Source organism: Neovison vison, chromosome 8 (assembly GCF_020171115.1).
Source record: "Neovison vison isolate M4711 chromosome 8, ASM_NN_V1, whole genome shotgun sequence".
Lineage (NCBI taxonomy): Eukaryota > Metazoa > Chordata > Mammalia > Carnivora > Mustelidae > Neogale > Neogale vison.
In genome coordinates, this window is record NC_058098.1 from 130131522 (window position 1) to 130149349 (window position 17828).

Sequence of the window (17828 nt, forward strand, 5' to 3'; positions counted from 1 at the left end):
TGACTCCATGAAGCTCCCAAAGGAGGCAGATTTCTTGGCCCCTGAAGTTTGATAAAGGGCCCTGATCCTTCAGTAGCTGTCCACAGAAGGACTCTCCCCGAACAAATGGCCCTGGATGAAACGTAATTTATGGACAGTGAAGCAGCACCAAGGAAGCACATGGCCTCTTGTTGGGTCCTGGACTCTGAGTGCCTCTCCGGGGAAGACTGCCTGACTGTGGCTGTCAGAGATCGTGTCCAAATTCTCCTTTGAAAGGAGCAGCAGAGAGCCAACTGCAGGTGTGGGCATGCCCCTTCCTTCACCCACAGACCTTCTGGAGGAGGCTGTGCTTTCTGAAAAAAGCCTAATGAAAAGGATCAAGCTCACCCAGAGGTCCTGCTGTGTGGGAAGATTGCTTCCAAGAAGCGATTCATTTTTAGTTTAACAACTGTGCATTCGGTCCCCACACAATTTATCTTCATGCAAAATCACATACCTGTGTGCCAGATGTGCACAGCTGTATGTGAGCAACTGCTGATCTATCTGGATCGCATGCCAAGTGCCTGTTTCTTTAAATTAGGGCGGGTTGGGATTAGGGCTGTGTGAAAATGTCCTTTGGAAACCAGAAACCAAGCAAGCCCGGCTACATGGGGGCTGGAGCATAGCAGGATGATGAACCAAGGTTGAATCAGTCTTTTTCAGGACCCCCCAGAACCTCCCCCTTTCGTGACCCCTGAAACTCAGCCGCGTTCTGGGTCTGCAGAGGTTAGGCTATCTGGAGACTCGGTCCTGCCAAAGTGTGCGGCCCTTGTAAATGCTTGTGGTAAAACTGCAAACCTCTGCCCAGCCCTCGGGAGCTTCTGGAGCAGAATAGAACTTGACATTTTTAGTTTGTGTTTCAGTTTTTACCCTCTGGCCTCAGAAGAGGCAAGAGCACAAAATACTCAGTCGTCCTTGGGGTATGGAAGAGTAGGGGGCTGGGCTGAGACAAGTGCCTTCTCCTGAGAAGCCCAGGGATCCACAGCACTCGCACACATACCTTTCCCCTCGAGTCTTCCTGTCTCTCTTTGCATGGCCAAAGGGTCACCACTGAAGAGATTCAGCCATCATTTTGCCATCCTAGGACTGAATTCTCTGGTTCCACTAATGCCAGATGTGTGCCAGGCATCAATAGGAGGTAAACTCCTGGGCACATCTTAAGTGTTCAAATGTTAGCTGTTGATGGGGTTTTTGGAGATTGACCATTTTTTTTCCCCAGTTTTTTTGTTGACCTACCAGATGCCAGGGACTATGCAGAAAGTCTCCTGTTAATCGCACAAGGCCATGAGGCAAGCACTCTTATTCCTACTTTACCAATAGGGAAACTGAGGCTCAGAGAGATTACAGAGCTCACTCAAAACCGTTATTTCCTACATGGTGGATCCTGAGTGAAGATTCAGCTGAGTCTGATCTTAAATTCTGTTTTCTTTCCACCATGCTGCTATTGTTCCCTCTGTCTCGTGGCTGTTACCAGAGCCCAAGGAGAGGGAAGGTGTCTCTGTCCTCTGTGCATTGCATTTGTTCTTTCTGGCCGGGACACTGCCCTTGTACCTGGACAGAGGTCCGCGGGGTGACCGCCTGCTTGTCACACCTCTCAGTTCCATTCCGGCTCTCCCACGGACAGGCCCCGAGAAGTCAGCCCATGATACACAGGCTCAGTTTGCATTTCAGCAACATTCTCTAAAAACAATAACCAGATGCAGTTTAACTCGCATTGTGTCCACATAAGGAATCCATTCCAAGGAAAGTCAGGGGATGCACTGTGATTCTCAGTCAGATGAATGACTCCACTCTTCCCTGGGCTCATTTTAGAACTCCAAGAAGAAATACCATCTAGATTAATTTTAGAGTTCAATCTTTGAATCCGGTCTCAGGAAGAATGCAGATATAATTCAGGCTTATAATGATGACCCCTTAGATCACAGATCACTCGTGGGTAGTAGCTCCTTCTAGACACCTGCTGTACTCAAAGCAATTTCCTCTTTTCAGTTTTGAGAACTATTTCAGACTTTGCTTTCTTCCGCGAGCTACTTAGGAGAACCAGGCCACCATCCTGGGAGTACACCAGGATCCTCCAGGAATTACATCATATTTATTTTTCAACAAAGATTAATTTAATTTGGTTTAGTTTAACAAGAGTGTATGATCATATATTTGATAACCAAATAGATGCCCTGACGTAAATTTCAGTCCTGGTTTAGCTCTCTTCCAGTGACAAAAACAAAGACTCTCAAAGGTAATTGGTATACTACCTCTCCAAGAAGGGAAAAAGGGTAGGCTTTCCATTTTCTTAAACATAAAACTTAAAATCCACCTATAATAATAAACAAATGGTTTAAGGCATTTTATGTCATAAATGTGCTGCCATTATTTAGTTATGAATTTTCAGGTTCAGGAATTATGCTAAAACCCAAGGGTCATTATGGAATGTCTGTATATTTGATTTCCAAAGCTCCAGATAGGTTTTAATGTGTTCAGTGTTATACCACTGCACTCCCTGAGCTATTTCTGTATCCTCAGAGACATGTCCTAATAACAGGCCTCCGTGTCTTCTGCTTAGTGAAAAGTGTGAATAATAGCTCCAAAAAGAATGTGTGTTCATCTGTGTGTGTATATATATATACACACACATATATGTATGTATATATATTAACTTTAACATATGTTCCCACATGGCCAAGTGATTGAACCTAATACAGTTAACAACTTAGGAAAGGATTCATTGAATTTTCCAGGTCTCTTCATGGCCAGCATTACTTTGTAAAGAGACCCTAAATGTGAAATAATCAACATGTTAAAGTAATCTAGATGTTTATGATTTGATAACTCTTTGGTGCATTGTTTAACAACATGTTTTCAATTTACTTTCCTTCAAATAGCTCCAAATAACCCCGTGATTTTGGATGATTGATTATGGGAATGCTGCTTTTACTGTACATCCAAGGTAATTTTAAAATTACATCTTCTTTTCATTGTTAAGGGGTAAAATCATTTGCAGGTCTTGACATGATTTATCAGAGAAAGGGGGATAAAGGGTCAGTCTTGGCCTCACTTTATTAGAACATTATTATGTTAGCCCAGAAGTAAAGTGTTAGACTTCATGGAAGCTGGGTTCTCGTCCCCAGCACGCTGAACAATCGGGTCTGTGGTCGCAGGAAAGTCATTAAAGTCTTAGGACTCACCTTCCTTCCATATAAAACCCAGCAAAACAATTGGGATCAAAACCTCCCTTTGTGATTCTGTTTATGGTAACTGTGGCAAGGCCTAGAAATGTGTCTTTTCTATTAAGAACCTGGGGTATATAATCTGACAAGTTTGGAAAACACCAGATTAAATCACTTCAGTGTCCAGGTCTAAAGTTCTCCAGCTCTAGAACCAGGCTTTTCTGTGGTCCAGACACTTTTCTTTCAATACAACCGTTTCATTACGTAATGGCAACCTTAACTTTAACCGGATGGCGGATGTGTGTTTCTTGCAGACACGGTGCCCAAGCCTGTATGTAAATGACTTGTTGAAGCTTATTAGAACCTTGCACCGTGAGCGTATTAGTCATGGGTATTCATTGTACCTGTTACAACAAAGTCCTCTATCTTGGTCACTTCACGCATCCGACTTTTATCGTATCTATGTAAAACCCTCCTCTGTCTTATAACTGCCATCTGGAATGCATGTCCTTCATGCGAAAACGAAGATGGAGACACTGGATCTTACCTCTCCTGACGGGAGGTGATGCATGGCACTGCTTTAAGCCCATGAGTTAAAATCAGTCACCTGGTCCCGATCCGACTGGAAGGCTGGGGAAATGCAAAGGAGCGCGAGCAGGTCTGAGAAACAGACTGTTTCCCCAGGAGGGATCTCAATATTAACGCTTTAAGAAACGGAGGCTCAGGAAACCAGTTCCCAGGAGGATGGCACTTGAAGAATGTCAATGGTGAGAGTGTTACCTGGTATTTCTTTCAAAAAAGGAGGCAGGCGTTATTCTCAACAGCCAAGATGTAGAAGCAGCCTGAATGCTCATCGGTGGACAATGGAGAAAGAAAATGCGGTATGGATGTGCAACAGATACTCAGTTTTAAAAAAAGAAGGCAATCTTGTCATATGTGACTTCATGGATGAACCTGAAGGACATTATGCTAAATGAAATAAGCCAGTCACAGAAGGAAAAATACCGCATGACTACAGCTATAGGAGAGATCTAAAATAGTCATGAAGAGTGTAGAATGATCGCCACCAGGAGCTGGGGGGGAGGAGGAAATCGGGCATTGTTGTTCAACAGGTATAAAGTTTTCCCATTTACCTTCTACCCTCCCTCCAAAATAAAATTTATGGAGGTAAAGGATGCCCAGCAAAAATTCATAAATAACAATAAAATATAAAATATTCTTTATGTTATAAAGGGTATGGCTTCCAGGAATAAAACTTACATGTTTCCTTAGAAAGAAGAGGATTTTCTTCCAAATAAATAACAAGAGTAATGATATTTTTTGAAGTTGTCTTTGCTACTCTGTCTTCACCTCCTGAAAACAGAAGGAATCCTTCTCCCGAAAGCAGAAAGCAGACACGTGCACCTACTATAGGGCCATCAAGTCTGAGGGGACTTGTCTGTGATCTGGTTTGAACAGGACTTGCTCACAACAATGGAATAGAAACCTCAAAGTATCAAAGAATCATCCTTTCCTGCCTAGCTTTTGTGAGCCATTCTAAGCACAGATTATTCCTTCTCAGCTAAAACCTGTGAAGTAACAACTTTGTCCATTCAAAGCACACCTGTTGGAAATAGATACTTTCCTCTTTCTTTCTACTTTTGACTCTGAGAAACCTCTCAATAATTCAACAAATAATTTTAAAGGCATGGAGAGATTCCCAGATCCGCAGAAATAGAATTAAGGAGGATAGCCTGTGGCGGAGGAGCAGTGCATCCACAGCAAAAACAAAACAGAACAACAACAATAAAACAGATTGACGAGTCACTGTAAGACATGATTTGAGAGCCGTAATAGTGGATGTCCGCGCGGAGTAATGGGAGCCTCGAGAAGGGAGTTTCCTTCTGAGTTTGAGGAGTCAGGAAGGGCATCAGGGAGACGAACTGACAATTCCTCGAGGCCTGCAAAGATGAGGCATCCTTTGTCAGATCTGCAGGGTAGCCAGCATGTGGGAGAACCGTCCAGAGGAGGGGAGAGCTTGAGCGGGAACACAGAGGTGGGGGGGTCTCAGCCCTGGGGAGGATGCTGTGGGCAGCCGATGGCTGTAAATCTGGTCTAAGGCCAAACGCCCAAGAGCCTAAATATCCTTGCAGAGGAGTTTGGACTTTACCCCGAGTCTGTTACAGAGACATCTGAGTTTTTTAACCCGGGGTCAAGCCTGTGCTGTGGAAATACCACTCCGGTGCCCACGAGAGGTGGAATTCTGCACTCGCACATCTCCGTGTAGCCCAGATGGACAGGAAATTGTCCGCTATTGTCTATTTTTCCTTACTAATCTGTAATAATATAAAATTATGTGACTGTTCAGAATACAGATGACATGCTTCTGCTTTCTTGACAGTTGTGGTGTGGCTGTGTGACTACATTCTGGGCAATGGGACAGAACTAACGACCTGGCAGCAGCTCCAAGGTATTTTTTTTTTTTTTTTTAATACAGCTGGCATGCAGTTGCTTCTCTTGTCTTCTTGCTGCTACTTAAAACGCAGATGTGATGATGATTTACTTGGGCCATTTAGATGGAAAAGGTCAATTGAATTTTCTTCTATTTGAATTGCTTTTCTACTTTTGTTGAAACTCAGCTGGGCTTATTTATGGAAGCGTATTTCTGGGTTCTCATTCTGCTCCATTGATCTATGTATCTATCTCTGCAAATCCCATGTTGTATTAATTACTGGCTCTATATGGTAAGCTTCAAGGTCAAGTAGAGTGATTTCTCCCCCACTTCATTCCTCTTCTTCAAGATTCAAGATCACTTTAAGAGATAGATTTTACTTTATAACCTAGAATACACACATGTAGACGCACAGATAAATATGGAACCCGTTTCGTGTAAATGATATATTGATCATTTGTGATGTGCCCTGATTCTTTTCTAACCTATTCTACTGCATTCTAGTCTCCTATTAAAAAGTGCTGGTCATGACCCACTGTATTGATTTCACAGCCCACCAAATGAGTCTTTCCACCTCCCGTTTAAAAGACACTGTAGTAGAAGGGAGTGGGGGGGGGCTACCTGCCATCAAGCCACCGTATCCCCCACCCAAAATGGCAGTAAGAGTGAATCCGGCTTCCTTGGAGGTGGGACAAGCCATGAGGTTGCCTTGTTCACATTAGGTTTCTTTTCTAATTAGAAGAATGACTTTGGAAGAACGTACAGCCTGCTTCGGGGGATTTCCTCACTCACGGAAAATCTGCAGTCCTTAAACACGGGATTGGTTTTCTCTGAAAACGGAAAAGCGACACAGCCAAAAATTTAAAAGCCAGTAAACTCGTATTTGCTATCAGGCTCCTCAGTGGGCCGATTCTTTCATGCATGCTATCTTCTCCTGTCCTTCTCCCGCTCTAAGAGATGTTATTACGCCTATTTGTACACCTGCGAAAACACAGCCTCGGAAAGGGGAAGGAATTTGCTCAGATTTTTACATCTGGCAGGCAGCCCATGTCAGACAGCACCCTGTGCCCACCTGCCTCCTTAGCCCCAAACCTCATGCGTGAGGCTAAACTGAGGCATGCTGTTGTGCGCAAAAGGCAGAGCCTCTAAAGGAAGAATGGTTTTCTGGATGGATCAGAAGATGGTTCTTAAGATGATGCCCTAACTCCGGGCCGGACCCGGAACCCGAGAGCCACGCCCTGAGTTGGGCGGGGCCTGCCTCGCCCGCGAGGACCTCAGGGAAAGCGCCCGCACGGCAGCCAGGAGCTGCACAGCTGGTCTTCTACACGAGCAAGGAGAAACGACAATCAGGTTTAAGCTGCTGTTATTTCGGGTTTATGTTACTCACAGTTGAATTTAATCCTAACTGATACAACCACTATCCTGCAAGAACAGTGGCAGAAAAATATATATCACATATCCATCACATAAATCTACTTTTATAAGGGAATGAAGTCAAATTATTACCCGCAATAAAAAGGTGTTTCGCAACATGACCCAGGAATTTAGAAGTACCATTTGTTCCTTGTTTCTCCCCTTCTCGCCTACATGGCTCCCTGTGGCCTCTGGGGACAGACGTGAGAGCAGGGCGCTCGAGGGCAAAGGTGTGGTGACCCAGGGAGTGAAGAAACTCAAAGGTCGATGCCGGGATTGTCCCGGTTTGGCCAACAGCCTCCTTTAACCAACTTTGCAGTTGCCAGAAGAAGAGTTTTCCTTTTTTCTCCTTTCTAAGCAAGTTTTCTGGGAGAAGAAAGGAAAAAAGACAATGGCAGGAAAATGGAATAGAAGAAAAATGAAATATAAACAAACTAAACTCTTCCCTGAGCAGAAAGGTTCAATTAAAAAAAAAAAAAAAGAGAGAAATGTAGGATTCTAATTTGAACCATAGCCCCATGTCTAATGCTTTTAGCTAAGAAAAAGAGAGAAAAGCGCAAGAAATCTGAGTCAGAGGGAAGATGTCATGGTGAGTTTCAATGGGATGAATTCCTTATTAATTCTAAAGAACACGATGCAACATGGATTTAATTATACAAGTCAACCCACCCACATTCCTCTCTTGCTTTTCACACACATGGGCTTCTGAGGACGATGAAAGGTGGGTGGGGAGAAAGGGAAAAGGAGGAAGAACACGGGGTGGCTAAGGCCATGGAGAAGGCGGCTCTCCTCCAGGACACAGCTGCTCTCGGCCTCCCCTTTTTAAGTGTGCAAACAGCGGGGGCTCGGCGACATCCCTGCCGCTGTGCCTGGCCCCATCGGCCCCAGCAGGTCCATCTACCTTGGCCTCAAGGACACTTCTATTTTGTCCTATTTACTGCGCAGGACAGATTCTTTAAATTCTGAGGGATGAAGAAAAGGAATATCACAAAGAGGGTAGATGGAAGCCTGGAAAAAAAAAATCTCAGCTGCTTTTCATTTCCTGTGAAATGTGCAACCCAATCACACCAAGATTTTCACGAAGAACAAACAAGTCTATTTGAAATGCCAAAGAGTTTAAATGGGTCAAAAAATTAAAAAATTTATATTTTAGTAACAATTGTATATAATTGAGAAGTAAAACATGATGTTTAGATACCCATCTTGATAGTGAAATGATTTCTATGGTGAAGCTTATAGACATATCCAGCTCTTCACATATTTACCGTGTGTGTGTGTGTGTGTGTGTGTGTGGTGAGCACACCTGAAATCTCTGTTCACAAATTTTCAGTGTACAAAATGTACTACTAACCGTGGTCACCATGTTGTACATTAGATCTCAAGACTTATTCATCTTATGATTGCAACTTCACTAAAAGAGCACTCAGTTTTCCCTAAGTCTCTCTGGGACCTTTTACTTATGCTTCTGTGCACAACACTCCAATCTCTGTACAGGTGAAAACACCAACAGTTTCCCCCTCTTGTTTCTTCCTGCTTTTTCTTTTCCCTTTCAGATAATATCCCACAGAATCCTAGCTGTTGGAGAGTCTCACTGGCCATTCTGTGACTTTAGCTCATTACTTTGGGATGTGTTGACTATTAGATGCAGGGCATCTCATTTGGGAGAGGATTCAGTGGTGAAATGATGGGTCTATAAAGTCACAGGGCATCAGCGTCAGAGTTTAGTTGAAGATTAAAAAAAAAATCCTTAAATAAAAATCAACAACAAAAGATAGCCACTCTTCGAAGCTAAAGGGATACACCACAGAGACATGCAGGCTTAGAAAAAAAACCTTGAAAGGCTTTAGGCAGGACTCCATGAATGATTCCCAGAGCAACATCACCCAAGAGGCCTGTCAGGGTAGCTGCCACTCTCTCATCATTGGCAAAATGGAGAACTGGCAAAGTATACTGGAATATGGCTCTAGGAATATCTAGTCTTAACCATAATCCAGGAATCCAGAAACTATCTCCAAAACTATTAAATTTAGAGCTACCTCTTATCTGTTGCTTCTGCACTGACAAAACAGAAACAAAAACTATTGGCCAGGCATGGCCTCTGGATACACATAAAGCTAGTGAAGGGACACTGACATATCTGTTCAAATCAAGGGTGTGGTCAAGTGGGGTGGGAGGGTAGCCAGATGTCTTCATGACCACATGCGTTCCATGCCACCTGCTCAATTTCTTAGGAATGCATCTAAAACCTATATCACATTTGAAGCCCTAGTCTCAAGAGAATGTCTTTAATTGTCCAGTCTCTACAGGATAAGAAAGTATATTTTTCAACCATTTTTCAGTCATGGTCCATTTTTTATAAATTAAACTTATTTTGAGATCATTGCAGATTCATGTTTAGTTGTAAGAAATAGTACAGAGATCCCATGAATTCTTACTCATTTCTGATAGCAATATCTTACAGAAGCATGGGACAGTATTACAAGTAGGATGGTGACTTTGGTAGAATCCACTGGTCTAATTTAGATTTCTCAGGTTTACTTGTGTGTGTGTGTGTTTGTGTGTGCATGTGTGTGTGCTTATATGTGAGCTTAGTTCTCTACAATTTTGTCACATGTGTAGCTATGTATCTATCATTACAGTGAAGACACAAGATACAAGACACACCTTGTTGTGCTGAAAAATGTAGGAATGACTGTAAAGGAAGCTATGGATTATCTTGGATGGTGCCTAAGATGGTTTTGGAAATGATGTCTCTTGCAGTAAACTGAACAGGGTCATTGTCCAGAGGGGCTCATAGTAGGAACCATTAAGTAGTACCATTATTATAGAACCAGGTTTCTTTTCTTTTCACCTTTATTCTGGCATAAAGTTTCCTCCTATTGGCCTCCTGTTCTGCTTCCTTTCTCCAGCTTCCCCTGAGCCAAGGCTCTCTCATTGTCTAAAGAATTGGCTACCTTGAACCTTCTGGGCTCCCATCCACTCTCACAGAGCTTCAGAGTTCATTTTGTTTCCCATAAATAAATAGCAGTTTTCTAGTCCCAGCAAATTACTCTTATAATTCTTGCCAAGAGCCAGGTATGAAGACTGAGAACTCTGTGCAGAGTGCTCCCTCCCATGCCCTAGGCTTGCACAAAACATGCCTAGAGGTTGCAGAGTGCTGGCACAGAGCAGACATGTCAAATGCTACTTATAATTTTATTCCTGCTACATCTTAACTTCTTCATATATACCAATTTAATTTTTAAAAATTTAATTTTTTAAAAGTTAGTAATTTGGTAATATTTGAGTGTTGACTCCCACATAAAGAGATAACTACTCTAAAATAAACTGAATATAATATTGAGTTGCATTTCCAGATGAATGATGAGAACATCCTTGTGTTGGTGAATGGTCACAATTTTGTTAGAACCTTCTTCATTTTTAAATATCTCCTCATGTTTATTTTACCTTTTTTGTTTCATAAGTTGCAATACATAATTTTGTTTGGTATTATTATTAGAAATAGCAATTATTAAAGGCCTAAAATTACCAACTAAATTACCAACTAAAATAAAGCATGGTAAGAGCTTATAAGGACAATGGAACAGGATGTTATATGAAAATTAGGAGAGAAATGAGTACATATAATTTTTAAAAAATATTTCTATGTACATTTTCTTTTTTAAAATTTTTTTCCAGTCCATCTTTTAATTTTTTTGAAAAATTCCTGACATTACAGAACTAAACTGAAATGTATTAATATTCCACTCTTACATTTCCATGACAAACAGAAAAAAAAATTCATGAGCCAAAAAAAGGGGGGGGGAGAAGCTTATAAAACTAAATATGGATCTCAGCATTAACAGCTGAACAGAGAAAGGAATTAAAACGCTTTAATTAAAAAATCACGAGTGGATGATAAAGTGTGTAGAAACTGAAAATTTACAAACTATTTAAAACCTGGAATCGCTGACTGTTCAGAAACTACACAGATGGATCATGGGTGGTGGTGAACAGCAGAAAGGGATTATGGATGAATCTGCATTGTTCTAGCTGCTGCCCATGCCACCCATCTCCGAGGAAAGCCTGACATTGATTAGGTATTGAGCCAGGCTAATGCTGGCAGCAGATCCAGTGATGGTAACCAGCCTATCAGTAGATCCTTCCACTGGGTTCGCAATTTTGATCTGCGCCCCAGACATCTGACGGATCTCATTGATTTTGGCGCCCTGACGCCCGATTATGCAGCCAATCAAATCATTTGGAATGGTGAGTTCATGAGAAGTAGTCTGAGCAGATGCATCCAAACCTGCCCAATAGCCTTTCACCTCTGGAGAGCTGGATTCAATGCCACTGAATCCGGTGTTGCCATGCGTCATGGGAAAATGAGACTGTTGCATTGCCAACTGGTGCAGCTTGGTCAAATCTGGCTGTGGAATGGCATACTGTCCTTGAATGGCATAGGCCTCTAGAGGTGGTCCCTCCAGGTCAGGGTTGAGGCACATGGACGGGGTGGTGTGGGGAAAGCTCGCACTGTCGCTGCCTGTGCTGTACCTGTCCTGACCACCTGCAAAGATGACTGGAGAACTGGACGGCTTGGGCCGGTACGGGATGGTCACGCCCTTCGGGGGGGACTCCAACATGACCACGCAGATCTGTTTCACACACTCAATGATGGATTGCGGAATGCCAGCAATAGTGATGGCCCGCTCAGTTGAGTTGGGGAGCATATCCCCTGCCACCTGGACCTGAGCCCCTGTACTCTCTCGTATTTCCTTGATCTTGCAACCACCTTTCCCAATGAGAGAGCCACACTGACTAGCAGGGACCACCAGCCTCAGGGTAACTGGGGGTCTACTGGCAGCTGTGCTATTGGTCATAGAGCTGCTGATGTCCTCTTCCAGTTTGTCAATGATCATAGCAAAGGCTTTGAAGATCGCGCTAGTGGGTCCAGCCAAAGTGATAATTCTCTCAGGACAATTCCCTTCTGAGATGTTGATACGTGCACCACTCTCCTCACGCATCTTCTTAACTGATTCTCCTTTCTTTCCGATGATACTGCCAACTTCCTTTCCATGCATAAGTAGCCGGATGGTGAGAGTGACATTTAATCCACCTTCAATCACACCGGTGTCCATGTCGAGCAGTGTTCTGGGGAGCTGGACTTTGAGTGGTCAAGTCTTTGGTCACTGGTGGGGGTGAAAGCCAAAAACTGCAGGCGCGAGGCGACTGAGGGGAAAAGGGGAGCGGGCGGGAAGGGGAAGGGCGGGAGGCCGGGGTGAACAATAGGGGCGGGCGGGAAGGCGAGGGGGGCCCCGCGGGCGGGCGGAGGAGGAAGGGGGGGGTGGAGGAAAAGGAGGAGGAAGGGGGAAAGAGACCCCGGGGCGGGTGGAGGGCGGCGGAGGGCGGGGGGGGCGGGCGGGAGGGAGAGGGCGCAGGCTGCGGCTGCTCCGGCTGCTGCCTCTGCTGGTCTGGTTCTTTTTTAAAATTTAAAATCAGGTAATTAACATACAGTGTATTATTATTTTCAGAGGCAAAGTTTAGTGATTCATCAGTTGCATATAACACTTGTGTTCATCACGTGTCCTCCTTAATGCCCATCACCCCGTTAACTCATCCCCTCTCACCACCCCTTCAGGCACCCTCAGTTTGTGTCCTATAGTTAAGAGTTTCTTATGGTTTGTCTCCCTCTCTGATTTCATTTCATTTTTGAATATATGTAATTCTTAGTTTTGATTTTTATTTTAAGTATATTCAGGGTGTTCGGTTTGTTGCATGTTCCATTAAATATTTGAGTGCTTACTACGTGTTTGACATTGTGCGAGGCTTATTGGGAGTAGTGAAAGAAATATTAAAAGGGTGGGGGAATCCTGGCTAATAAGTAGACTGGCTTTGAACTGGAAGAGAATCAAAGTTCAGAGGCCCTATTTCCGGACTTTTTCTTTTTTTTTTTTTCAGAGAGGAAATGTACTTGAGATGAAATAAAGAATTTCACCTGGCTACCCTTAAGTAGCTTCCTGGTAACTCATTTCAAATCTTTCTGATGTTGGATGACTATACCCAAAAGTTTAGATGACCTTTTAAAAAGTCTTGTGAACAACTCTAATTACTGGGGAAACTATTCCCATAGTTATTAGAGATCCCATAGTTATTAGAGATTCCCCAGTAATTAGAGATCTTTGGGTGGTGGCAAACCCAACGAGGATAATAGTTGTCCCAATGACAAGAGCAGGTTTAGAGGCAGCAGAAGCAGACTATAGCAGCAGCAGCTACTGGGCTAGGGACCCGAAGGGATGTGAACCACCATGATAGCTTCCTACCACTGCCAGAGTGCCTACTCTGAATCTGGCAGTTTGCAAGGTGCTTTATGTGCACCATGGTTGACTTTCATAACTATGGTCTGAAATAGATGCAGTCCACATTCTGTGAATGAGTCTCACTCTGCTAAGTCTCACTCTGCTAAGGAGTAGAAGAATCTGGATTTGCCTCTGAAGCCCTGGTCTTCCTACCACACTATGATGTCTCTCAAAAGTAAGGACATTTGGAAGGACAGGTGTCTCAGGGACTTTGGGAGCACTGAGGCGTTGAATGAGGCTGTTGCTCTTGTCATTCATATCAGGATCATCTTCATGCTGGAATGGTCTGGGGATACTAGTAGGTATGCAGGGACTATTGATTGAATTTAACTGAAAAGAGTTTCTAGGGGCCCCTGAGAGTCTCCATCAGTTAAGTGTCTGACTCTTGGTTTTGGTTCAGGTCATGATCTCAGGGTCAAGCCCTGCATCAGGCTCCCAGCTCGCTGGGAGTCTGCTTCTTCCTCTTCCTCTGCCCCTCCCCCTGCTTGTGATCACTCTCTCTCTCTTTCAGATAAATAAATAAATAAATAAATAAATAAATAGAAAAGAAAAAAAAAATAGTTTCTACCAGGTTCATGACCTAAGCATAACATCCTCGCCCACAGATATTTAAGAACCTTCTCTGTCTACTCTGAAATTTATTTCTAGCATCCACCAGTGGATGGGTGATGTTCCCAAAGTCACCTTTAAAGAAGTAAGGTACCTCCTAAATGTCTCCCTGATATTTTTGAAGGTTAGAGGGAGGCTAACCAGAGCTTATCAGCAGGAAATCAGTCCCCACAAGAAAATGAAAGAGTGATTGCAGTTCCTGATGTGATTTAGACAAGCCTGACTCAGCAAGCTGGGAATTTGAGGCTAACAACCACCACCACAAACAACAAGCTCATAGCTATTATGGCCATTCTCTCCTCCTCTCTTCTATGAGCACTTATGGATCACCCAGAAAACCACTTGCATCCTCCTTATGTTTATACCAACCCTAACAAACAGCTCTTCAGCCGCATCATTGATCAGGTCCCCTCCACCCATGCCACTTCTTCTCGGTCTCCTGTTGTCCACCTCTCGGTCCTTCCATGAGCACCTGGAAGTGGCTTCCTGTGCCTACCCCTAGAATTAAGGACTGTTCTTCTTTTTTTTTTTTTTTTTGTAAATTTAAATTAAATTAGCCAACATATAGCACATCTTTAATGTCAGTTGTAGAGTTCAAGAATTCATTTTTTTTAAGAGATTTTACTTATTTATTTGAAAGAGAGTGAAAGAGAGAGGAGAGATCATGATAAGGAGGAAAGGGTAGAGGGAGAAGCAGACTCCCTGCTGAGCAGGGAGCCTGATGCCGACTTCAATCCCAGGACCCCGGGATCATGACCTGAGCCGAAGGCAGACGCCCAACCTACTGAGCCGCCTAGTTCAAGAATTCTTAATTGAAGGTATCAGATTCCATGGTCTAACACTTAGGCATCCCTCAGGAGCCATTCTCTAAAAGCAGCATTGATTTTAAAGTCACAATTCACATGTTGTTCCAGAACTCATTTTTTGAAAAAAATTTACAAGCCTTTACAAATAAATGTTTGTGACCAAAATACAGGATGGAAGAAAGTTTTAGAGTCTTTATCATGAGTTGGCATTAAGTCATGGGAGCTGATAGTCTTAAGTGGCCAGGGATGGTATCACTTCTCCAGCCACTCTGCCAAATCTATCCAAGGGGGACATTCAGGAAAAAAAAAAAAAAATTAGTTGTCAATTCTCAGAGCTTTTATATACTAACAAAGTGAGAGGCTACAATTTTCCTTGTGTACATGCCATATTATTGTGCTGGTTATTTCTAGAATTTGGGACAAAAGAGGCCCGAATTTCAGAAGCTCTGATAGGTTGTGTGGATCATTGGAAACAAATTTGACTCTCTTTTCTTCATTTTTTTTTTTTTTAAGATTTTATATATTTGAGACAAAGAAAGAAGGAGCACAAGAGGGGAAGAGGATCAAAGGGACAGAAAGAAGCAGGCCTCCTGCTGATTAAGGAGCCCAGCATGGGGCTCAGTTCCAGGATCCTGGGATCATGACCTGAGCTGAAGGCAGATGCTTAGCCACCTGAGCCACCCAGGTGCCCCTCTTTTCTTCATTCTAAGTAGCCCTGGGATGCATGGTGCACCAAGGAGATGCAGGGGAGTTCTCAGAGCCTATCACACTGATGTACTTTCTTCCTATCCTTGCTACTCTTATTCTTCTCGGCCTTCTCTGCTTCCCCCTCATGACACAATTTGCTGTTTAATACATTCTCTGAGCTTTTAATTTCAACCATTTCATTTTTGTTTCTAACAATGAACTGTCTTTTGAAATGGTTTCCTAATGTTTACTTTCTACTGTCTGCAGTGGTCCTGTATCTACATTTAATCTTGGGTGGGTTGAAAGGATGACAAGTTCTAGAGTTTTGCTTTTCCCAATCCAGCCTTAGTTTAGCAAGGCTGTTGTTCTTAACTTAGTGAGTTGTTCCATGGATCTCAAACCCAGTTCCGATGAAGCACTGGTCTTCTAAATGGAAGACATCGCCTTGTTTTAGTATATCCTCCTGGCTATATATGGGAGGGAGGAAGTTTGCAGACAAGACATGAGAAGGTTTCTGGGGGGTGACATGAATAAGAAGGGGGTCCTGAGATGGTGCAGGGGTGCTTACCCTCTGCTGCCAGCACCCTCTCACCCCCATTCATGTGGAGTGACCTTGCCTGCCGTATAAAAAGGTACCAGCCACACTTGGCTCTGCATATATTTATAGTCAACATACATTCTGAACCCAGCTCCACTGCTTTATATCCCTTCACTCAGTCATCACTTCCACTCTTCAACTGAAAGACTTTCTGTTTACTTATACCAAATCACATGATGGGAGATAAATGTTCAAATCCTTATTTATGGGCATTTAGAGATTGCAACACTGCTTTTACAAGGCAGCTATTTGATTCCAAAATGGATAAGCTACAAAGCTACAGTTGGCCTCCATCACGTCTGCAAAGGGACAGAGTCCTAAAGTTGGTTTTGCTCATAAAAAGGTAAACAATGACACACAGATCTGGAAGCAAATAGACCCAGAATGCACCCTGAAGAATGCTCGTAGGGCCCATTAGACTGGTGTGACCATAGTGGAACATGAATGTTTGCAGACCCAGTGTAGACTCACAACTTCTGAGAGTTGCCAACCAACTGTACTGCCTAATCCAGCCTGTCTGCAGTCACGATACCCAAAAAATGGTGTTAACACTTATAGAGGTTTAGGACAGTTCTATGCTATGCATGAATTGTCAATCTAATTGTCACAACATCCGTTAGGACTCATTCCCATTTTACAGATGAGGATACGGAAGCACAGAGAGGTTGTACCACTTGACCCACATCACAGAGTTGAAAGTGGCAAAACTTTCAAATCCATCCTTCCAGCTCCAGAGACCCTGTCCCTGGCTAGTGTGCTCTACCCCCTCTGCAGGACCCAGAGTCCTGACAAGCCAGGACTGGAGTCAGAGTTACACAAAGGAGTTACTTCCGTTGCCTCACAGGATAGTGCATTCTTCATGCTCAGCTACACCGGCTTGTCCCCAACACCTCACCTTTGTCTTCATGCCACTCCCAGAGACATCCAGAATGTGCTTTTGTTTTGTTTTCTTTTTTTTTTTTTTTTAACCTCCCAACAGCCTCTGGAGATTTGAAGATATTAATTGATCTTCTCAAATGCACGTGAATATTACCTTTGTGATTAGTGGAAGCAGCTCTGGCCTAATAGAAAACTAGGAGCACTCAAAAATTAAACAATTTGCTACTGTCCAGGCTCTACTGGCAACATGAGTTTAACATTGGGTATCAAGTGCCTTAAGAATAATCTCAAGGAAATATTAAGATATGCCGACAAATATTTATTTAGCTAATCACAGTGTCATTTATATTACCCACAAATTAGAAATAACCTAAGTATCCAAAATAAGGGAATTTTAAAAAGTATAATTTAACCATACACTATTATAGGGATGCATTAAAATTAATATTTTCTAATAATAATTAAGGATGGGAAGTTCTTAAAATGTGGTCATTTCTAAAAGCGGGATTAAAAAAAGGAGCACCTGGGTCGCTCGATGCATTAAGTGTCTGCCTTCAGCTCAGGTCACGATCCCAGGGTCCAGGGATGGCATCCCAGGTTGGGCTCCCTGCTCAGTGGGGAGTCTGCTTCTCCCTCTGCCCCACCCCCTGCTCATGTTCTCTCTCACTTTCACTTGCTCTCTTTCAAATAAAAATAAGTAAATAAATAAATAACCGAATGTGGATTAAAATAGTATTAATACTAATAAATAGTATTTTCTTAAAATACTGAACCAATTTTGAAAAAAAAAAAGCCAAATGAAGGAAAAAAAAACTCAGAAATACAAATACATAGAAAAGAACAGAAAGAAATGTGCCATTCTACTAATAATTGGGTATCTTTTATCTT

At 42.9% G+C, this 17828-nt stretch overlaps 1 protein-coding gene across 2 annotated transcripts; it reads right to left on the reverse strand.

Moving 5' to 3' along the window:
* Positions 1-10693: 10693 nt before the first annotated feature.
* Positions 10694-12296, reverse strand: LOC122915289 (poly(rC)-binding protein 2-like). Of its 2 annotated transcripts, XM_044262030.1 has the most exons (2): positions 11565-12296; positions 10694-11471 (listed from the first exon to the last, which is right to left on the reverse strand). In XM_044262030.1, exons 1-2 carry the CDS (start codon positions 12141-12143, stop codon positions 11055-11057), a joined length of 996 nt encoding a protein of 331 aa, XP_044117965.1. In that variant the 5' UTR covers positions 12144-12296; the 3' UTR covers positions 10694-11054. The 2 variants fall into 2 exon arrangements, with proteins under 2 accessions (XP_044117965.1, XP_044117964.1); XM_044262029.1 differs by having other exon boundaries at positions 10694-12296.
* Between the last annotated feature and the right edge of the window lie 5532 nt (positions 12297-17828).